Source organism: Telopea speciosissima, chromosome 8, assembly GCF_018873765.1.
Source record: "Telopea speciosissima isolate NSW1024214 ecotype Mountain lineage chromosome 8, Tspe_v1, whole genome shotgun sequence".
NCBI classification, from domain to species: Eukaryota; Viridiplantae; Streptophyta; class Magnoliopsida; order Proteales; family Proteaceae; genus Telopea; species Telopea speciosissima.
In genome coordinates, this window is record NC_057923.1 from 20125345 (window position 1) to 20149549 (window position 24205).

At 41.8% G+C, this 24205-nt stretch overlaps 1 protein-coding gene across 1 annotated transcript; it reads left to right on the plus strand.

Moving 5' to 3' along the window:
• The first annotated feature begins 10104 nt into the window (after nt 1-10104).
• LOC122672125 (uncharacterized mitochondrial protein AtMg00860-like) lies at nt 10105-10632 on the plus strand. Its single transcript, XM_043869622.1, has one exon. It carries the CDS (start codon nt 10105-10107, stop codon nt 10630-10632), a length of 528 nt encoding a protein of 175 aa, XP_043725557.1.
• The last annotated feature ends 13573 nt before the right edge of the window (nt 10633-24205 follow it).

Here is a 24205-nt window from a genome sequence, read left to right on the forward strand (position 1 = left end):
TCACCAAATACTCTACGCTTCACTAGTTACATCGCTGGTGTTCCAATCCCAGTACTCGTAGATGGCGGCAACTCGCATAATTTCTTGCAATCGAGAGTGGCGCACTACCTTAATCTTCCAATCGAAGCTACTGCTCCCATCCATGTGATGGTTGGAGATGGCGCCAAGCTCTCCACAGAGGACGTGATTAAGCAATTACCTGTGAAGCTTATTGATCATCCAATACTGATTGATGCTTTTGTATTGCCATTGACAGGTGCTGATCTCATCCTGGGCGTTTAATGACTTTCCCAATTGAAACCAGTATTGTTTGATTATGCCAACCTCACTCTGGAATTCACTACTGGAGCCAACAGAATACTACTACAAGGAGATCCTACACCTATGTCTACCCAACTCTAGTATCATCATTGTGGCGCTTAATTAATACAGATACCATGGCTGCTTCTTATCATTTGGAATTACTTCCTCCATCAACTGCCACTCCTCCTCCAATTAGTGTTGAACGTGAAGCTCTGCTCTCCCATTATGCATCAGTGTTTGATACCCCACAAGAGCTTCCACCTATGGCTATATGCCCCCAGGACCACGTCATTCATCTTCAACCCGACACCCAGCCCATCAATGTCAAGCCCTACCACTACCCTCACTTCCAGAAATCAGAAATCGAAAGTCTAGTGACGAAAATGTTGGAGACCAGCATCATCTGCCATAGCACCAACTTCCTCCCTTGTTCTCCTGGTTAGGAAGAAGGATGGAACCTAGAGATTCTGCGTTGATTATTGGGCCCTCAATGCCGTCATCGTGAGGGATGGGTTTCCCATTACAACGGTGGATGAATTAATCGATGAATTACATGGAGCCAGTGTTGGACAAGTGTGTGTCCATCAAACCCGGTTCGGTCCGGTTCAACCCGGTTCACCTTTGTATTGAACATTTATACATTTTAGTTTAATATTGTCACATGCGATATAAACTTTTTGAGTATTATATGTCCGTAAGTTATACTTAAAATGGTAGTCATGACTAGGGTTTGGGCTGGGCACCCTTATCATATGGTCGTCGCATTGGGTATGCCTAGACATGTGATGTCAGGGTATGAATGCGAGTGCTCACATGTTTGATGTGTGCATTGGCGAAGAATCTACTTTGTCGATTCCCTCATGTATTTCTGCCAGATGTAGGAAGGGATAGACATGTGTCACCGACACCCTGTACCTGAGGGAACCCTGTCATTGCAAAGTGTGATCGCATTCTTTGGTTCATCAATGACTGAGACTCAAGCGAGTCAAAGCCAGTGTTCTGGGAATGCGTGAATACTTTGTGAGTGAAGGAGTTATCCAACACGGTCACCACTGCCCGATTGGGGAACACCAAGATAGAGACTATCAGTGCATGGTCGGATCGAACGGATCCGATGCATCGTTTTGGAAATGGTTTTGCAAAATTTATTTTACATAAAATGATACATTATTTATAGTTATTTCAAATAAAGTGTTTTATCGAGTTTTGCGGGACCCGATCGAATGCACAGACGCTCTTATATGGACATGTACTATGGATTGGGGTTTGGCAGTACATGTGTACATGCCCTAGATTCCATAATGATGGTGTTGATTAGTGGGGGGTTGTATATGATAAATTGTTATCATATAGGGAGTTATTTGGAATTTGCTAATTTAATTGGCTCTTTATTTAATTAATGGATTTGGTGCTAATTGTAATTATCCATTAATAATTAAATAAAGAATCTAATTAATATTTTTCCTATTAGATTCTGCTACTTCACCTGTGTAGCACTTTGAGTTTAAACAGAACTACCAGACTGAGAGAGAGAGAGTCAGACTCTCACTAGGGCTCTATTAAATCTATCTAGGATTTAATTAAACCCTATTATTATAAAAAGGGGACCATAAAACGCAGAAGAGGGAGCTCTCCACGTTTTTGGAGCAGACACTCTCTCTCCTACATTTTTGGTTTCTCTCTCTCCCTCTTGTGATCTCTCTTCTTCTTCTTGCTTCTCTCACCTGTGTTTGAGAGTTGGGGTTTATGAAACCCTAGATATGTGCTGAGGAGTTTGAGGGCATCTGGGATTGGCGTGTAGAACCTTGGTAGCACCATTGGAGGTTCAGATCTGTTTGCTTGGAGCACTCACTGGAGGAAGAACCACTGTCTATTGGAGGAGCAACACTTGAGGCTCACCAGGTTAGCAGTTCTTTATTAATTCCTTCTATTCATTGATTATTAATATTTATGGGATGCGAAAGAAACTCGAATCTATTAATTTTCGTTGCGCATTCGATTATGGGATGGATCCCTTTTGCCATGTGATGGACTAGAGACGAATTTCTCCGTCCCTATTGTGATAATTAATTTTATGGGACGCAATAAGGAAGGAGAAACCCTAATAGGGATGCACCAGAGTTCCCATGGGAAACCATGGGACACCCTAAAATTAAAATGGGGCACCCATGGGACACCATGGGATAACCCAGGGTGTGCAATACCCTAATTGGTTTATAATTGGTTTTCCTACGGAACCATGGTTTGATCCCTGGACCGTTGTTTGACCAACAGTATGGTATCAGAGCCACCTTTCCCACCCATGAATATTAGATAATTAATGGTTAATATGATTATCATGAGTGGGATGCAAGTTGACACATGAGTGGTTATGATATGGTTGTTATAACAACCTTCCCATGTGCGCATGGGTAGTTACAAGGTTGTTAGTGTAATAACCTACCCATGTGATGATGGATTTGGTTTGTTTTGTTTATTCCAATTATTGAAGCATGTATCCAATTAGGTTGTGATTACTAATTTTTATTTTAAAATTTTGTAATCATGTTCTATATGTGGGGGGGGGGGGAGCGCAAGCTGCCAAGCCTCTGCGCACGTCCTTCCCCATGAACCTACCCTTGTGCGCATCCCCTTGTGGGCGGCTGCCTGCGGGCAGCAAGCTTGCAGGCTGAGGGCCTGCAGGCTGCTGTCCGTGGGCTTTAGCCTACAGACAGCAGGCCTGCAGCCTGCAGCCCAAGGCTGCTGTCCGTGGGCCCTGTGCCTATGGGCTGCACAGGGAGTGTCTGTAGCCTGCGCAAGTGGGCTGCATGCACCCCCCTTGTTTTCCCTCCAGTTTAACAAAAAAAAAAAAACAGATTTTTCAAAACAGAATTTTATTATTTTGTTTTGTTTTTGGAGGATGATGATGGGTGAAGAGATTCCCTCTTTACCCACTTGCAATTAAAATACGATTTTAATTTTATGGGCTTGGATACATGATATCACATGCGATGTGGTGGTTCAATAATTGAAGGAATCCATGTTTTAATTTTTGGTTCACTTGCTTTAATGCCCATGCATGAAATTATATTATGATGTGATTATGGGAATGGCATTCTAATAAATGGATGGATTGTTTATGTATATGATACATGGGGTTATGGGTGGATGTGATGCTTCTCTCTCTTTCTCTCTCTCCCCCTTTCTTTTTTATAAACAAATGTACTCCACCCCATGGGCAACCCAAATGGTGGGTTGGTTTCTCCTTGCGGGGTTTCTTTATTATTATGGAAAGAAAAGTGTATAGAATTTTTCTAGGTTTCCATTGTAATTTTAGAGGAGTTAGGACTCCCAGGGCATGTAGATGGTGATCCACATGTGGCGCTCAAAGCTTATGGAGATGCAAGTCACCTACTTTGAAGACGTGATTGGGCGGAGGAGATGATCGAGGCGTGGCATCCATGGCATGATAAATGCATCCAAAGTTATTAGTTTTATTTTTATTGGGAGGGTTCTTTAATTGCTTCTGATAAAAATGCCGCCATCCCATAATCACTTTTAATTAATGTTGATTAATTATGTTGTTTAAATCTATCCATGTATGTGAGAGTTAATTAATCCCTCTTTATTCACAATACATGTATGATATGGACTAGTCTTAATCGGTAGACATGTCCATGGCCTCCTATTGAAGATAAATGTAGAAAATGTGTGACATGACCCCGCATAAGCCGACAGGACATTGCCAGGACCTCTGTCACGCATTTATCTATATTTACCTCCATCTAGATACGTTAGGGTATGGATAGTGAGAGGGCACTGCGACAGTGGACCATCTTTCATGATTCCATGATTCTAACTAATGCAATAGGTAAGTACATGACTTGGGTGTATGTCAGCCGACAGGATCTAGACATGACACCTAGGTGGCCGAAAATATTGGAAGCCCATGAGGTGGACAGCTTAGTCCACAGTACCATGGTGTGTATAATGACTCCTGACAGGGTAAGTTATGCATGCAAGGGTTGTAGGTATCCAATTCATCTTTTGGGTTATGAGGGAAACCCAAATCATGAAAGACCATTGATGTGTGTGTGCTCAATTTATTATTTTCAATGGTCATTAATTAGCATATGGTTATTTACTTGTGCATGTGTAGATTAATATATGATGGCTGCTATTAATTCCAACCTGTTAACACTCATTAGCGAATACAAACTTAATGGTACAAACTATGTCGATTGGTACCGGAGCATTAAGTTGCTCCTGACTGCTGAAGGACTGTACACAGTTCTAGATGAACAAGTTCCTCCTCAACCCGACCCAAACGATTTTGAGACAAATGAAGAGATGCAAGGGTTCCTCATGAGCGATTCCAAGGCATCACTCTATATCCTAGGATCGTTGTAAAAATCAGTTGTAGACTCAGTCAAGGATATACGCACTGTTGGGGGTAAAATGGATAAGCTTGCTGAATTGTTCATCAGGCAGTTGACACACGCATATTCTGATGCGGTGAGTCAAATCCATAACTCCAAGATGTCTCAGGGGACTCCAGTGATGGATCATGTAATGAAAATGATCAATCTGTTTGAAAAATTGGAATCCATGGGGACTGATTTCAGCCTGCGATACAAGACTGATGTGATCTTAGCGTCACTCACTTCTGCCTACGCACCTTTTAGGATGTCCTACAAGATGTCCGAGAAGGAGATGGAGATCACCGAGCTTGCTAATGCACTGGTAGAGGCTGAAGCGTCCTTGAAAAAGGACAAGGCTGAGGTCAATGCAACTGAGGCAAAGCCTTCTTCAAATGGGAAGAAGAAGAAAAAGGGAAGTAAGGGCAAGACCCTAAAAGCCAAGGGTGGGAAGTCTGGCAATAAAGGCAAAGGCAAGTGCTTCTATTGCAAGAAGGAGGGTCACTGGAAAAGAAACTGTCGTGCTTACCTGGCAACTTTGAAAGACAAGAAGCCGGATGAAACAGAGGCTGCTAAAGAAGGTACATGTGATGTTCACATTCTTTATGAGTCTAATTTGTCTTTTGAACCGACCAATTCTTGGTTGGTGGATAGTGGATCCACTGTTCACATTTGCAATGATTTGCAGGGGTTCAAGGAGACAAGGAACCTGAAAAGAAATGAAGTGCGTCTTCGGATGGACACTGGAGCTGAGACCATGGCGTTGGTTGTGGGAACTTTTATTTTAAATTTTAGTTCTGCTAGTTTAGTTTTAAAGGATTGCTATTATGTACCCTCTTTCAAGAGGAAGATAATTTCAGTTTCAAAACTTATTTTGGACGGATATAGTTTTTCCTTTAATTCTAAATTGATTATTCATTTTAATAATTCCTTTGTGGCATCCGGATATATGCAAAGTGGTTTGTATTTTCTAGATTGTCCTATTAGAACGAATGTTGTTTCAAATGTTGATTTGAAACAGAAAGCAGCTCTAGTGAACTCAGCATATCTGTGGCATCTAAGATTGGGTCACATTAATGTGGACCAAATCAGTAGATTGGTGAGGGATGGGCCCTTAGAGAGTCTGAGGGTGGAACCATTCCCCACCTGTGAGTCATGCCTTCAGGGTAAAATAACCAAGAAACCCTTTAGCAATAAAGGTGCTAGAGCCACAGATCTGTTGGAGTTGATACACACTGACGTGTGTGGACCCATAAACATACAAGCAAGATATGGGTATGAGTTCTTTATCACGTTCACCGATGATTACTTTAGATATGGTTAAATATACTTGATGCGTAGGAAATCGGAAGCCTTTGATAAATTCAAAGAATTCAAGCCGAGGTCGAAAGACAACTCGATAAACGCATCAAGTCCTTACGATCAGATCGTGGAGGGGAGTATCTATCGGATGAGTTTAAAGAACATCTCATATCCCAAGGGATAGTTAATCAGCTAACTAATCCAGGCACACCACAACAAAATGGTGTATCCGAACGACGCAATCAGACCCTATTGGATATGGTCAGGACGATGCTCACTTATAGTGAGCTGCCTCTTTCTTTCTGGGGGTACGCTTTAGAGACAGCGATATATATCTTGAATAGGGTTCCATCTAAGTCTGTAGCCAAGACACCCTTTGAGTTGTGGAAAGGGCGAAAGCCTAGTATTCAACACCTTAGGGTATGGGGTTGCATAGCACATGTGCAAAAGCAACAGACAAGTTAGAATCCAGGACTTCGAGATGTTATTTCTTAGGCTACCCCAAAGGCACGATATGCTATTATTTCTATGATCCAGTTGACCAAAAGGTCATTGTAAGTAAACATGTCACATTTTTGGAGGAAGAAATGATGACCCAGAGGTCCGAACCAGTAGTCATAAAAGAGCTATCAGATGGCTCAGAAACGTCACTTCCAAAAGTGAGACCAACTGACATACCCGCTGAAATACCAACACCTGAGGAACCTTGACGCAGTGGGAGGACTATTAGACCACCCACCAGGCTAACTCTTCTAACCGAAGAGGAAATAGTGGAAGAGTTCCACATGGTATCGGTTGAATCGGATGATGATCCGATGACATACTCTGGGGCTCTAAAGGATGTTGATGCCACTAGGTGGCTGGAAGCAATGCGCTCTGAAATCGATTCGATGCATTCCAACAAGGTCTGGACTCTAGTCGATCCACCACTTGGCGTCAAGCCGATTGGATGTAAATGGATCTTCAAGAGGAAGAAGGGCGCAGATGGAAAGGTCGAGAGATTCAAAGCGAGACTGGTGGCAAAGGGTTATACCCAGAAAGAGGGTATAGACTATGAGGAAATATTTTCACCAGTAGCGATGATGAAATCCATCAGGATTTTATTGGCTATCGCAGCACACTTTGATTATGAGATCTGATAGATGGATGTGCAGACTGCATTTCTAAATGGGTTCCTTCAAGAGGAAATCTACATGGAACAGCCAGAGGGGTTCTCTTCCTTGGAGGAAGAAAGAAAGGTGTGCAAATTGTAGAGGTCCATTTATGGGCTGAAGCAGGCTTCCAGGAGCTGGAACATCAGGTTTGATCAATCAATCAAATCGTTTGATTTTGATCAAAACATGGATGAACCATGCGTTTACAAGAAGATCAGTGGGAGGGCAGTATGTTTTCTTGTTTTATACATAGATGACATATTGCTCATTGTTAACGATGTAGGTTTCCTTTCATCAGTAAAACAGTGGTTATCCATAACGTTTTCGATGAAAGACCTTGGTGAAGCTAGCTATATCCTTGAGATCAAACTTTTAAAAGATCGCCAGAAAAGGATGCTAAGCTTGTCACAGGCTACCTTATAGACAAAGTCCTGGCCGGATTTAGTATGGAGAACTTCAAGAGGGGAAGTGATCCCTTCAGGCATGGAGTCAGTCTTTCCAGATCTCAATGTCCTTAGTCTCAGACAGACATTGAAGAGATGAAGAGGATTCCCTATGCCTCAGCAGTAGGAAGTCTAATGTACGCTATATTGCGCACGAGGCCGGACGTTTGCTATGCAGTAAGTATTGTGAGTCATTACGAGTCTAATGAGTGGAGGTGCCATTGTATAGAGGAGTACAAAATAGAAATCTACAGCCGATCCCTATTTTTATGAACACCTTGCATCATGTGATGCGGCTAATAAGGTGTTTGGGTTAGGAAGTTCCTAACATTTCTAGAGTAGTCCCTGATCTTGTCAAGAGCCCTATTCCCCTGTTATGTGACAACAGAGGGGCCATTGCACAAGCTAAGGAGCCTAGGGCTCATCAGAGGGACAAGCACGTGCAGCGAAAGTATCACCTCATCGGAGAGATTATCCAGCAGGGTGATGTGAGTATCTCCAAAGTGGACACAACTGAAAATGTGTCTGATGCCATGACAAAGGGTTTGTCACCAGGAGTGTTTGAGAAACACATGGAGGACATGGGTTTAAAATGTATGGGGAATTGGCTTTGATGTACAAGTGGGAGATTGTTGGACAAGTGTGTGTCCATCAAACCCGGTTCAGTCCGGTTCAACCCGGTTCACCTTTGTATTGAACATTTATACATTTTAGTTTAATATTGTCACCTGCGATATAAAATTTTTGAGCATTATGTGTCCGTAAGTTATACTTAAAATGGTAGTCATGACTAGGGTTTGGGCTGGGCACCCTTATCATATGGTCGTCGCATTGGGTGTGCCTAGACATGTGATGTCAGGGTACAAATGCGAGTGCTCACATGTTTGATGTGTGCATTGGCGAAGAATCTACTTTGTCGATTCCCTCATGTATTACTGCCAGATGTAGGAAGGGATAGACATGTGTCACCGATACCCTGTACCTGAGGGAACCCTGTCACTGCAAAGTGTGATCGCATTCTTTGGTTCATCAATGACTGTGACTCAAGCGAGTCAAAGCCGGTGTTCTGGGAATGCGTGAACACTTTGTGAGTGAAGGAGTTATCCAACACGGTCACCACTGCGCGATTGGGGAACACCAAGATAGAGACTGTCTGTGCATGGTCGGATCAGAATCTGGATCCAGTACCGTTTTGGAAATGGTTTTGCAAAATTTATTTTACATAAAATGATACATTATTTATAGTTATTTCAATTAAAGTATTTTATCGAGTTTTGCGGGACCCGATCGGATGCACAGACGCTCTTATATGGACATGTACTATGGATTGGGGTTTGGCAGTACATGTGTACATGCCCTAGATTCCATAATGATGGTGTTGATTAGTGGGGGGGGTTGTATATGATAAATTGTTATCATATAGGGAGTTATTTGGAATTTGCTAATTTAATTGGCTCTTTATTTAATTAATGGATTTGGTGCTAATTGTAATTATCCATTAATAATTAAATAAAGAATCTAATTAATACTTTCCCTATTAGATTCTGCTTCTTCACCTGTGTAGCACTTTGAGTTTAAACAGAACTGCCAGACTGAGAGAGAGAGAGTCAGACTCTCACTAGGGCTCTATTAAATCTATCTAGGATTTAATTAAACCCTATTATTATAAATAGGGGACCATAAAATGCAGAAGAGGGAGCTCTCCACGTTTTTGGAGCAGACACTCTCTCTCCTGCATTTTTGGTTTCTCTCTCTCCCTCTTGTGATCTCTCTTCTTCTTCTTGCTTCTCTCACTTGTGTTTGAGAGTTGGGGTTTATGAAACCCTAGATATGTGCTGAGGAGTTTGAGGGCATCTGGGATTGGCATGTAGAACCTTGGTAGCACCATTGGAGGTTCAGATCTGTTTGCTTGGAGCGCTCACTGGAGGAAGAACCACTGTCTATTGGAGGGGCAACACTTGAGGCTCACCAGGTTAGCAGTTCTTTATTAATTCCTTCTATTCATTGATTATTAATATTTGTGGGATGCGAAAGAAACTCAAATCGATTAATTTTCGCTACGCATTCGAGTATGGGATGGATCCCTCTTGCCATGTGATGGACTAGAGACGAATTTCTCCGTCCCTATTGTGATAATTAATTTTATGGGACGCAATAGGGAAGAAGAAACCCTAATAGGGATGCACCAGGGTTCCCATGGGAAACCATGGGACACCCTAAAATTAAAATGGGGCACCCATGGGACACCATGGGATAACCCAGGACGTGCAATACCCTAATTGGTTTATAATTGGTTTCCCTACGGAACCATGGTTTGATCCCTGGACCGTTGTTTGACCAACAGCCAGATATTTCTCCAAGTTGGATTTACGTGCAGGTTATCACCAAATTTGTGTTCGAGCAAAGGATACACACAAAACTGCGTTTAGGACGTATGATAGCCATTTTGAATTCTTAGTTATGCCATTTGGCTTAACTAACGCACCGTCCACCTTCTAGGCAACCATGAATGAGATTTTCAGGCCATTTTTCCGGAAATATGTTCTGGTTTTCTTTGATGACCTTTTAGTTTACAGCCCTTCATGGCCTTCACAACTTGAACACCTCCACACGGTTCTGCAGGCACTCCACAACCATACTTTGTTTGCTAACCGTTCTAAGTGCACCTTTGGCCAGATTTCTGTTGAGTACTTAGGCCATGTTGTATCAACCACTGGAGTGGAAATGGATCGCCAAAAAATTTTTGCATTGTTGGATTGGCCTCCTCCTACCTATTTGAAAGAATTTTGTGGGTTACTGGGCCTAACAGGATATTATCAGAGGTTTGTGCGTGACTATGCGAAGATTGCAGCCCCTCTTACAGACCTTTTAAAGAAAGGCACCTTTCATTGGACATCAGCTTCCCAAAGGGCTTCTGTAGAACTCCAGTACGCAATGACCTCAGCTCTAGTGCTCACTCCGCCACATTTTGCACTCCCATTTGTGGTCGAGATGGATTCCTCGGGTGTAGGCATTGGAGCAGTCCTCTCATAAGAAGGATACCCAGTCGCTTATTTTAGTAAGAAGTTGTCTCCTCGGATGCAAGCCGCTTCAACTTATGTGCGTAAAATGTATGCAATTACACAGGCTGTGATGCGTTGGGGCCAATACTTGCTGGGGCAAAAATTTTACATCCAGACTGATCCACAAAGCTTGAAAAACTTAACGGATCAGGTCGTTCAAACTCCAGAACAGCTACATTGGTTGTCCAAGCTTTTAGGCTTCGTTTTTTAAATTACTTATCGCTCGGGAAAGGAAAATCAAGCTGTAGATACCCTGTCTCGTATCCTTGCTCCATCCTCATAGTGCTATACTCTTACTATAGCCAGACCAGACTTTCTTCCAACACTTAGATCTGAGGTGCACTTTGTTCCAAAGCTTCAGGACATCTGCGCCGGTCTACAAAATGATCCAACAGGTTATATAGATTATTCATTATAGGAGGGGTTACTTTTCTTCCAGAACAAAGTAGTCCTCTCCTCTTCTTCACCACTACGGGAAGTCTTCCTCAGGCAATGTCACTCATCTCCCATCGGTGGGCACGTTCCTTCGTACATTTCGCCGAATTTCTACTAATTTCTACTGGAAGGGGTTACGAAGAGATGTCAAACATTATGTGGCAGAATGCCACATCTGCCAGCAAGTTAAAGCTTCGAACACATCTCCAGCAGGTCTCCTTCAACCCCTTCCAATACCTGAACAAGTATGGGAGGACATATCACTAGATTTTATTGTTGGGTTACCCTCTTCAATGGGCGAAACTGCCATCTTGGTGGTAATTGATCTCTTCTCTAAATATGGTCATTTTTGCGCAATACCTATAGGGTTCACTAGTCACAAGGTTGCAGAGATCTTCTCTACCAATATTCTGCAGTTACATGGGTTACCCGATCCATTGTGAATGACGGCGACCCCTTATTTCTGAGCAAATTTTGGCGTGAATTGTTCCGCCTACAAGGAACGACCCACTCCATGAGCATGGCATATCACCCGTAAACCGACTGCCAGACTGAGGTGTTAAATCATTGTTTGGAAATGTACCTCCGCAGCTTTGTCCTTGATGAACCTCGTCAATGGGTCAAGTTCCTATGTTGGGCAGAATTCTGGTAGAATACTTCCTACCACTCCACCGCCAGCATGACTCCCTTCCAAGCCCTATATGGCCGTGCTACTCCACTTTGTCTCGCTATATGCTTGGCACCTCAACCTTGGAAGCAGTCGATCATGAGTTGCAGTCGAGGGAACATATCCTCCAAACGCTAAAGGCTAACTTGGTTCGTGCTCAGAACCGAATGAAGGAACAAGCTGATAAGCACAGGATGGATAAGCAGTTTGAGGTTGATGAGTGGGTGTACGTGAAACTTCAACCTTACCGCCAACAATCGACTGCCTTGGTTTGAACCAGAAGCTTGGCCATAGGTTTTTTGGTCCCTTCCAGGTAATAGAATGTATTGGGAAGGTAGCTTACAAAATGGGGTTACCTACCACTGCTCGTATTCACCCATTCTTCCACGTTTCCCTCCTACGGAAATGTGTGGGTACTTCAACCACTCCAACTATACCACTACCTCTCACGGTGGCAGCCGATGATGCTCAACCAATTCCAATGGCAGTTTTGGATGTGCACACAGTGAAGCAGCTGGATCACATTAGAGAATATTAACATTAGAGAATTATGTATGAGCTGGATAGGTAAGGGAATATTACTGTACGGAGTTAGTTACAACCATCCGTACTACGCTTATATAAGGTAGGCCAAAGGATAATGAAGGCACGTTGAAGGTTAATCTCCTCTTCTCTCTTTTTCTTTTAGGAGGTGCTGCCCTCTAAAGTAGCAAATATCTCTTAACCTACCAATAGAAAGGGCTTCGCCACAACTTTCCGCGATGGTATTCCTTGGAAGAATGCAAACGTCACCCTCGCACATCATGGCTGGTTCGGAATTGGAGAAGCAACATATAGAGAGGATCCAAAAGAATTCAATTGGAACCAATAAATCGATAGTCGATACACATTTCCTGGGCAGATCCATTTCCCCAAGTTCCTCTAGTAGAGCGGGTGGAAATGACTACCCTATCCCTACCTGAACACCCTGCTCGTGTGGGGTCCACCCCCTGTTACACCCGCATCCAGGATTATAATTAATTATTATTTCTTTCCTGTGACGTGTAGTTACCGCTGCCATGTATGCTGGTGAGCTGTTCTCACTGGTGGTCAAACCCAGCTACAAAATTATTGACCACAGTACGGGTTTGCCTGTGGAGGAAACTATTCGGGGTCATGGGGGACAAACCATGACAGTGGAGAAGTAAGTTCTAGCCCTTGACTTATGTATTTATCATTTTCCTTGATGTCCTCAAAGTGTGAGTCAAGGTTTGAACCGTCCGGGCTATTTTAGTTGAGTGGGGAATATTTTACTTGTGGGTCCCACTTGCCTTGGGGAGACATGTGAAGAGCTTATACCCATATCATGTGAACCCATCTTTTAATTAGGCTATTTCCTAATTATAACCAGTGGACAGGCCCATTTAACTTAAGTGACCCATTTAACTTAAGGGCCCATTTAACTCTATTTGACCCAAGGATGGGTTATTCCATTCCCTTACCCTAAATAGAACTAATGGATCGACCCATTTAGCTCTCATGACCCATTTGACTTAAAGGACCCAAGTCACTTACTATAAATATGACAAGAGGGGGAGAAGCATTCATTTCTCATTACTTCTCCTCCAACCAAAAACGTGGGAAGAAGGCAAAGAAGAGAAAGAAAGAAGAAAGGAGAGGAAAAGAAGGAAAGAAGCAAGAAGGAAGGAGAAAAGGGAGGAAGAAAGGTGGAGAAGCTTGGTTGGAAGCTTGAGACCCCACTTCTTGGAACCATCAACGTGGAGTTCTTTTATCTTGGGGGTAGGTAAGCCATTAAATTCTACCTCTCTTCTTCTATTTTGGGTTTTGGGGTTTGGAAAATAGGAGAGATTCGATCTAGGGCTTATCTTGGAACCCAAAGATCGATTGAAACTCTTGGCTTTGGTTATTGTGGAGTATTTCACTCCATGGCTAGCCCTAAAGCTCACAATCCCCTTCCATTTGAAAGACCTAGGGTTTCTACCCTATTATGCCTTAGATTAGGTTCTTCTTGGATTCACCTCTTGAATCCTTTGGGTTGTATGGACCTAATGAGGTCTTAGAACCCTAATAGACCTAAAGGGGAAGCTTCTTTGATGTTCTCCTACCTTTAAACCCCTTGAAAATGGAACCCTTGACGAGAAACCCCTTGAATCTCAAACCTGTAGGTATGAGGTTTTACATGTGGTTTCAATACCTACGAGAAACCACCCTTACAACCATCCCCTGAAAAAGCCCCTGTTAAAGTCGGTTTTAGATGCGGTTTCATTTCCTGAGACAAACCACTTGTGCAACCGCACTTGGCAGAGACCTTCCTGAGCCCCTAGTTAGCTAGGATTTACATGTGGATTCAGAAATTGGGCATGAGACCACCCATGAAACCTCCCTGTCTCTAAAATCTTATAATTAGAAGAATTAAGAGAGACCTTTTGGGGATCCGTCCCTGTACTTAATTAATCCTGTTCTCACTCTTTATTTAGGTTAAAGTTCTCATCTTATGACGTGTTATTTAATCGCGGCGACAACTTGTAACATCAGGGCATAACATATATAGTGAGTGGATTTGGTTTGTTTGGGCTTGCTATTATTATTAATTTCGTATGTACCATGCTATTAGTATATTTTATTAAGCATGATTGTGCATTTTGCATACTTTATTAAATGATTGATATGATAATGTTGTGATTGCTTTCCATTCTTTATTGGGTTACAGTGTCGATGAATGCCGGTGCCGAAACCTCGAAATACATATATAATACCTTTGATTGAATGTCATATTGAACTGTATGCGCCGTGCCGTGCTGGTACCCGGGTGCTAAACCAGATGAAAAATTGATGCACCCGAATTACCTCTCGGGATGATAGGACTTGCATGTAGTATATCTGCGGCTAGGACTTTGCACCCTTATGCTACGACCCTTACCAACAGGGGTTTAGGTGTTGGGTAACCAGAACTTCGGATTCTGTGGAGCTGGGAGTGGCCAGTCATGGTAGTAATGGTTATCAGGGTTTGCCACTGGGATGATTTGGTGGCATTGTCCGGCGTAGGTCCCCTGGTGACAATTAAGATTCATTGTGGCGATAAGTTAAGTGACCCACGGTGTTTTTCGAGTTGTCACAGTATCATATACCTCTGACTTAGTTATGTGATAAGTGAAAAAATGGAATTAACATGTGCATTCATCATTGGACTATGTGAATTGTGTGTTTGTGCATCCCCATCCCCTCACTGGCTCAGTGGAGCTAACCCCCTCGTGTACACATTTTTTAGATCATGGTGCAGGTACGGAGGAGCCGAAAGCTGTGTTTGAGGAACATGGTGACGGGTGTCCTTGTGACGATTGCGCCTACGACGTGAGGATACTTGGGACTTGTTCCCCTTTTGTTATTTTAGGGCTTAAAGCCCATGTATAAATATTTACTGTTATACCCTTGTTGATAGTTATTAGATGGTCATGGGAAAGGTATTAATTACAGTATTTATCATTTAGCCTTTGAACATCTTGTAGCTATTTGATTTTATACGCTTCCGCAAAACTACTGATCTTTGGAATGTAATATTCCCTTATCGCACTCTGATATTACATTATATTGCTTTAATATTGATTATGACTGTGCGTTGGGACACTGTGTCAATGATCCTGGCAGCTTAATGGGATGACACGTGTCGTCCTAATCACCCCTTATAATGTATAATATTCCTTGTCTGGGATGGGGGTGACAGAGTGGTATCAGAGCAATGATGCTCTGCACCGACCACAGTCTCGCGGACTCTTGATGACTCTCCACAATTAGGTTTTAAACTAAAAATCTTCAAGAACATAAATGATGGTGTGCAGACATAGGAGAAGACTGATTGTGGTGAAACAAGGACTTAGAAGATAATAGGTAACATGGAACTTAGGACTTGAACCATAGGCTGTTAAGCAACAACTATGTAATTGCTTGGTTGAGTCTTAAGTAGGTCATAAATGGGCAATTATATGTTATAATTCATAAACAATAATGAATCAATCATAACAAACCACAATTATCAACAATGATTTAAACAAGAGAGAATTAAGCAAATACATAGAGATATATATAAGATTAATTACAAATATCCAATTGTTCCAAATCTTCCTGGAAGGCAACCATATCCTTCTCATTTCAACATTCATGATTTCATCCACTCCAACAAAAAAAAAAAACATATGACTCCATCCTACTCAATCAAAAGATACCAATCTAAACACCATAATTGTTCCAGATTCTCTGTTTGGGCATAACTGTGCCTTTCCCAACTCAGAATGCAAGTTTCCAGTTGTTCCAAACAAACTGATCAAAAGAAGGAAAAAAAAAAAAAAGAAAGAGAGAAAGGGAAAACTAAAGGAAAAGTAAAAGAGCTCTACAAATATCTATCCTAAGACAAGAACTAGAAGAACTGATCCGAGATAACTTCAATTTGTTGAGAGAAAGTTGAGATAGTCATTTGCACCACTGCCACCACCGCGACTAAGAAAGGTGTTGATGTCATCTACCCCACTCTCGACACCCTCTAGGCGCCGAGTCTGGTCGGAGAGTTGCTTCGTGACCTCATCGAAGCCATCCACCACTCGTAGGTTCAGCTGCCTAATTGCCGTCAGAATGTCACTACTTCCCACTTGATGAAGGTATATGGGTTCTTTCCCGGTGAGCAATAGGTCTTCGCTTCCCCAATAGACACATTAAGAATCCCCGCTAACTATGCTGCTGTGAAGGCTATAGGGACCCCCTTGACATATGAAACAACCCGATAATTCTGTATGCCCGGGTTTCCGGTGTCCAGATTTGCATAGAAATGGCGAATGAGTTTCGAGTAATATGGTTCAGGGAGGTTGAGAATGTTGGTCCACCCCAATGCCTCGAATCTCTGCCCCACCTTGTAAGCTGGAGATCATCCAACACTACATCCCGTCCTTTCACAATTTTTCTGAAGCGGAAGTAGTCTTGGTAAAGCTCTTGGTCCTCTATCTTTTGAAACCATAGTGGATTTAAGACAATTGGTGCAACTTGTTCAACGCGTGCACGTCGTGTTCTTGGAGCCATTTATTGTTTTAACCTGCAGCCAAAAGCCAAGATTTATAACAAATTAGTACCTTGAATGCTAAGGCCTAAGTAGATGCTCAATGTAAGGTTGTGAAGTTCAAAACCTAGCCCTTGATTTTTCCTTTCAAAGCATTAAATACAGCAGGATTCTTAGGCTAGAAAATTCTGATTTTATCAAATTGTGATCTAAGAAGTTGGGAAAAAAAAAGGAAATGCATAGCCACTCTGTGAATGCAATCATACATGATAGAGATTCATGGCCACACTATGCCTAGAAAGTAATATTTCAAACAAAACGGTGGGTTCAAGTAAGAATTGGGTTTATTCAATCATGGAGCATGCCTTAAACTTCAAAAAACAAAATTCCAGATTTTGTGATTGGAAGCTGGAATCATGAGAAACAAGTAAATATGGCTTGTGAAAACTCAAAGGATGTAAGCTAAGCCCTATCTAGTAAGACCGATTCATACATGGCAAAAGAGAAGGAAAAAAAAAAAAATGCGATTAGGGTTTGGGTTTTTCCAATATCCAACTCAAATCTTTGGATTTGATGTCAAGATCGTATGCAAGCCCTTGTATAGGTTGCTTATGGTGAGAAAATGATTAAGATTAGAGTACAAATAACCTACTAAGCAAAAAGGAAGCAAAAACCCCAAGTTTCCAAACCTGAAATCGTGTTTTGGGTCTTCTCCAAGAGAGATAAATCGACGAGAGAGAGGGAGATCTTACCTGAATGCGATTGCGTGTTGTTGAGGAGTGAATTGGAACACCAAAACCCATCAAAGAGTGAGGAAAGAGCAAGTACGATCGTGGTTGGGGTCTCTCTAGAGCTTTAGAGTTGTGTTTTGAAAAAGGAAAAATGAGCCTTTAAATTGCAGGCTTTAAATTTACAGAAAAAGGCCCGATAGTTTTACATACGGTTTTAGCCCAGGTAAAAATCACCTGTAAATCTGCGATTAACCGAGGCTGTTTATTCTGGTTTCAATCTCAGGCGGATTTACCTGCGGTTTCATATTTGAGTAAACTCAGGCATAAAATCGCCCAAGCCAGAAAGGGTTTTCTTGCCCTGTCTTGATGAACCAACCTATGTTAGGCTTTTAGTTCCTTCATTTGTTGTTTTCCTTGCCCCTTGTGACCTATCTTACCTTGGTAATTTAAGCTTTATGCTTGGCAAATAAAATTATAGAAGTGAAATGTCTACAAGATATGAAAACTGTGTTGCGACAAAAGCATATAAGGAAAAATGAGACATGATAACCATAGGAAGATGTTTGGAGTAAAGAGAAATGAATAAGATCAATGCACATGTAAAATCCATGTGAGATCCCTAGTGCATGGACGTGAATAATGAGATCAATGTGAACAACATGTGCTTTTGATTACTTTACATCCCAACCAATATCAAACGAGCAAGTTATTGGCTGAAAATAGCCCAACAAAAGACAAGAATTATTTATCTAAGGAAAAGAGGAAAGATTCTAAGGATTTTATCAACAATCATGTATACAAGAGAATATGCTTGAAGATAAGATAATGGGATAATGTTCTACGAGATTTTATGGCATGCAAAAGAATTAAACTTGAACTTGAAGAATTTTTTCAATACATTGTGAAGTGAGGAATTTACCACAAACAAAACCTAGAAATAATCCAAGTAAAATTCAACTGGGCGTGAGAAACCTAGCAACAATCTCTAAAATGCTTGCAAAGACTTGAAATTTTATAAAGATGCAATAATCAAACAAGGATCCAACAACTTAGTGCCATCGATCAAATAGGGCTTGGTTTACACTTGAAAACCCTAGTCCCAATCGGTTTGGCATGGATTTGGTGTACATGGCTATGGGATTACAAGCAAAATCAAGACATGATCACAACTTGAGATGATTCATCCCAAATCCAAGAAAAGAGAAAGCAAAAGTGAGAAGAAAGCCATATCTTGGACAAGTGAGAGTTGAACCTTGAGGCTTCAAATTACAAGAAAACCACCCAAGGGAAGCTTGAACGGAGGTCCCTGTGGAGCTTTTTCTCCCTGCGGTTATGTCCCCTTCTTTGGAGCTAAAAGTGAGTTTTAAAACTCGCGGCTCTATTTGTTAGAATTCTACGAACAGACGAACGAACGGATCCACTTGTCGTGACTTCGCTCATGAATCAGCTCCACATAAAACTTGAAATTATCATTTTAAAACTGTGCGGATCAACGAACGGATCCACACTCATGCGTCCATCCGTAGATCCGTTCGACTTAAACCCTCTTGGCCATTGAGACTTCTGAGATCAGACGAACAAACGAATTCGCATTCCACATCTGCCCGTTAGTCCGCTCTCCCTATTTTCGTGGAGGAGCCACGAACGGACCCAGAGTGCTAATACCGCTCGTGAGTCCACCCGATTTCTTTTAGGATTTTGAGCCTGTTTTGGAGACCTTTGACCACACCTATATGTAATGGTTATGGGCCTATTCCCTAGATTGGACACCCCTATTGTGTGACCCATTTGTGTGGACCACTTAAGTCTAATCAATACCTTGAATTAAAAGGGATTAGGACTTGTACCTGACTAGGCCAGCCAATAAGAAATGGCAGGCATTGGTGACCGTTGTGACTCCCCTCTTACATAAAAGGAGAAGAGTTACCTTTGAGGATGAAGACCTTAGACCCTGTGAATTTTAAGACCCGAACCTTATGGATAGGAAAACCTAAACCTATACGGGTAGAGACCCTTAATGGGGTGCGTAGAATCTAAACCTGTGGGTAGGTACTAAGAAAGGAAAGTAATAGGCTGGTTTGGGCTGGTTTATTTGAGTAAGCCATAAAGGTCACGTGTATTTGGAAGTCATTCATAACACCTCAAGCTAGTGACGACTCTATTTTAACTTTACTTGGTTTATCCAAACCTTGTTTAGACTCATAGGGGGAGTCCTACACCGTGATTTGACTTTTAAAAAAAGGACTTAGCAAACCGTACCTGAGAACTTCTTGTTCTTGTGGATCGACCTAGATGACAGATATGTCCATAGCGATATGAATATAATTATTGAATCTATGCCTACATATTGATGTGATAAATATATATAGATATCCCTTAGAACCTTGGACTTGTGTGACTAGGAGTTTGGGTTTCATTACTCAAAACCTTAGAACGTGACCTTTGAGAATTCAATCCCTTGAGTTCTCTAAGCCCAATGAGTTTAATGATACAACCAGACCCTATCGGACCCTAGGATACCCTTCCCTTATCCTTGGGACTTAAAGATCCAAGTGAGACAAATTGGATTAAGAAACACCTTCAAAATTTGTGACATGCCATGATCGAATGCAAGGGCGGATGCAAGACCCTGCCTACAACCGTGTTTACATCCGATGCTGCCCTAAAGGCCGGCAACAAATGTAATTTATGGTACTACAAGTATGACCTTACCTCGACCTTGCTGTGTAACTAGTTGGAGCCCTGACCTTTGTTGACCAAACGTTAGGGTAATGAATAATGAATTTAATGACCAAGTAGGTTAAATTATTGAGACCTGCTTGAAGAGTTGACTTGGACCAAAACTATTAGAAGGTTATTGGTTCTCGAAAGAGGACTGATGTGGACTCTTCCCTATGGGATAACTATGTAGTAGGTTTAAAGGTTGTAAAAGCAGAAACTGAAGGATGTAGCAAAACCTCCTCCAACAACAGATATGAATGGAGTAATAGGTCACTAAATGCGTTCCCTCCGTACTGGGAGTGAACAATAGGAGATTCCATCAATATTCCAAATTATTCTAGAGTTGGGTTAGGTAATAAGATAACCTGAAGTGAAAGCATTCATCATGTGAACCCTATGTTTGAGAATGGACAGGTTAAATCCTGTAACCCAAGAATGACCTAAGTAGTGAAGGCTAGAGTGGTATCACTTGATCTGGAAGATCTAGGCAACCCATGTTCCTTGAGACTTAACTTAGTAGTTGGAACCCTATTTTTCTTGGGTTATTGTGAACCACATTTCTTATGGTAATGTGACCCTATAAAGGAAAAGAATTGTGAAACCTGACTTGCTGTGCCATGTAGGCACTGCCTCATCTTGACCCGACCTTTGACTTAGTGTAAGGTGTGGGTGACTTGAGATGTTGTTATTCAACAGCCCTTATCACTTGAGACCCTAGCTGCCTCAAATTTCAGAGACTAAATTTCTTGTAAGGTGGGGGCGATGTTACACCCTCACCCGGGATTATATTTAATTATTATTTCTTTCCCGTGATGTGTAGTTACCGTTGCCATGTATGCTGGTGAGCTGTTCTCACTGGTGGTCAAACCTAGCTACAAAATTATTGACTACAGTACGGATTTACCTGTGGAGGAAACTATTCGGGGTCATGGGGGACAAACCATGACAATGGAGAAGTAAGTTCTAGCCCTTGACTTATTTATTTATCGTTTCCCTTGATGTCCTCGAAGTGTGGGTCAAGGTTTGAACCGTCCGGGCTATTTTAGTTGAGTGAGAAATATTTCACTTGTGGGTCCCACTTGCCTTGGGGAGATATGTGAAGAGCTTATACCCATAACATGTGAACCCATCTTTTAATTAGGCTATTTCCTAATTATAACCAGTGGGCAGGCCCATTTAGCTTAAGTGACCCATTTAACTTCAGGGCCCATTTAACTCTATTTGACCCAAGGATGGGTTATTCCATTCCCTTACCCTAAATAGAACTAATGGGTCGACCCATTTAACTCTCATGACCCATTTGACTTAAAGGACCCAAGTCACTTATTATAAATAGGACAAGGGGGGAGAAGCATTCATTTATCATTACATCTCCTCCAACCAAAAACGTGGGAAGAAGGCAAAGAAGAGAAAGAAAGAAGAAAGGAGAGGAAAAGAAGGAAAGAAGCAAGAAGGAAGGAGAAAAGGGAGGAAGAAAGGTGGAGAAGCTTTGTTGGAAGCTTGAGACCCACTTCTTGGAGCCATCAACGTGGAGTTCTTTTATCTTGGGGGTAGGTAAGCCATTAAATTCTACCTCTCTTCTTCTATTTTGGGTTTTGGGGTTTAAAAAATGGAAGAGATTTGATCTAGGATTTGTCTTGGAACCCAAAGATCGATTGGAACTCTTGACTTTGGTTATTGTGGAGTATTTTACTCCATGGCTAGCCCTAAAGCTCACAATCCCATTCCATTTGAAAGACCTAGGGTTTCTATCATATTATGCCTTAGATTAGGTTCTTCTTGGATTCACCTCTTGAATCCCTTGGGTTGTATGGACCTAATGAGGTCTTAGAACCCTAATAGACCTAAAGGGGAAGCTTCTTTGATGTTCTCCTACCTTTAAACCCCTTGAAACTGGAACCCTTGGTGAGAAACCTCGTGATTCTCAGACCTGTAGGTATGAGGTTTTACATGTGGTTTCAATACCTTCGAGAAACCACCCTTGCAACCACCCCCTGAATAAGCCCCTGTTAAAGTCGATTTTAGATGCGGTTTCATTTCCTGAGACAAACCACTTGTGCAACCGCACTTGGCAGAGACCTTCCTGAGCCCCTGGTTAGCTAGGATTTACATGTGGATTCAGGAATTGAGCATGAGACCACCCATAAAACCTCCTTGTCTCTGAAATCTTATAATTAGAAGAATTAAGAGAGACCTTTTGGGGATCAGTCCCTTTACTTAATTAACCCTGTTCTCACTCTTTATTTAGGTTAAAGTTCCCATCTTGTGACGTGTTACTTAATCGCGGCGACAACTTGTAACATCAGGGCATAACATATATAGTGAGTGGGTTTGGTTTGTTTGGGCTTGCTATTATTATTAATTTTGTATGTACCATGCTATTAGTATATTTTATTAAGCATGATTGTGCATTTTGCATACTTTATTAAATGATTGATATGATGATGCTGTGGTTGCTTTCCATTCTTTATTGGGTTACGGTGTCGATGAATACCGGTGTCGGATATATAATACCTTTGATTGAATGTCATATTGAACTGTATGCGCCGTACCGTGCTGGTACCCGGGTGCTAAACCAGATGAAAAGTTGATGCGCCCGGATTACCTCTCGGGATGATAGGACTTGCATGTAGTATATCTACGGCTAGGACTTTGCATCCTTATGTTACGACCCTTACCAACAGGGATTTAGGTGTTGGGTAACCAGAACTCTGGATTCTGTGGAGGTGGGAGAGGCCAGTCATGGTAGTAATGGTTATCGGGGTTTACCACTGGGATGTTTTTGTGGCATTGTCCGGCGTAGGCCCCCTGGTAACAATTGAGGTTCATTGTGGCGATAAGTTAAGTGACCCACGGTGTTTTCTGAGTTGTCACAGTAGCATATACCTCTGACTTAGTTGTGTGATAGGTGAAAAAATAGAATTAACATGTGCATGCTTCATTGGACTATGTGAATTGTGTGTTTGTGCATCCCCATCCTTTCACTGGCTCAGTGGAGCTAACCCCCTCGTGTACACATTTTTTAGATCATGGTGCAGATACGGAGGAGCCGGAAGCTGTGTTTGAGGAACATGGTGATGGGTGTCCTTGTGACGATTGCGCCTACGGCGTGAGGATACTTGGGACTTGTTCCCCTTTTGTTATTTTAGGGCTTAAAACCCATGTATAAACATTTACTGTTATACCTTTGTTGATAGTTATTAGATGGTCATGGGAAAGGTATTAATTACAGTATTTATCATTTAGCCTTTGAACATCTTGTAACTATTTGATTTTATACGCTTTTGCAAAACTACTGATCTTTGGAATGTAATATTCCCTTGTCGCACTCTAATATTATATTATATTGCTTTAATATTGGTTATGACTGTGCGTTGAGACACTGTGTCAATGATCCTAGCAGCTTAATGGGATGACACGTGTCGTCCTAGTCACCCCTTATAATGTATAATATTCCTTGTCTGGGATGGGGGTGTAACACCCCCTCTATTAGAGGAACTTAGGGAAATGAGGCAGGCAGGAAATGGAGCAGATAAGAATTCCTTAACAAAGTCAAGAAAAATGACTCTCTCTCTCTCTCTCTCTCTCTCTCTCTCTCTCTCTCTCTCTCTCTCTCTCTCTCTCTCTCTCTCGGATAACACTAGGGTGTCAACCGGTCGGTTCTGCTCGATTTCAGCCGGATTAAATCGGTTATGATTTGGGAATGTGTGAGGCCAAAACCAAATTGTTAAAGAATTTCTGGTTTCGATCCAATATGGTTTCGATTTTTCAATTTCAGGTTAATACTTAATACCAATTTAAATCGGTTTGTATTCGGGGTTGAACCACAATGAATACTTACATTCTTAACCTATAGTGAGGAAAGATTCGGTAAAAACATTTTAAATCATCTTCCAATGTCAAACAAGTAAACCACCTGAAATAAGAAAATTGTTTTGATGTGTTCATG

Coding starts and splice junctions, on each gene's coding strand:
- LOC122672125 (XM_043869622.1), top strand. CDS start 10,105: ATGAATGAGATTTTCAGGCCATTTTTCCGGAAATATGTTCTGGTTTTC.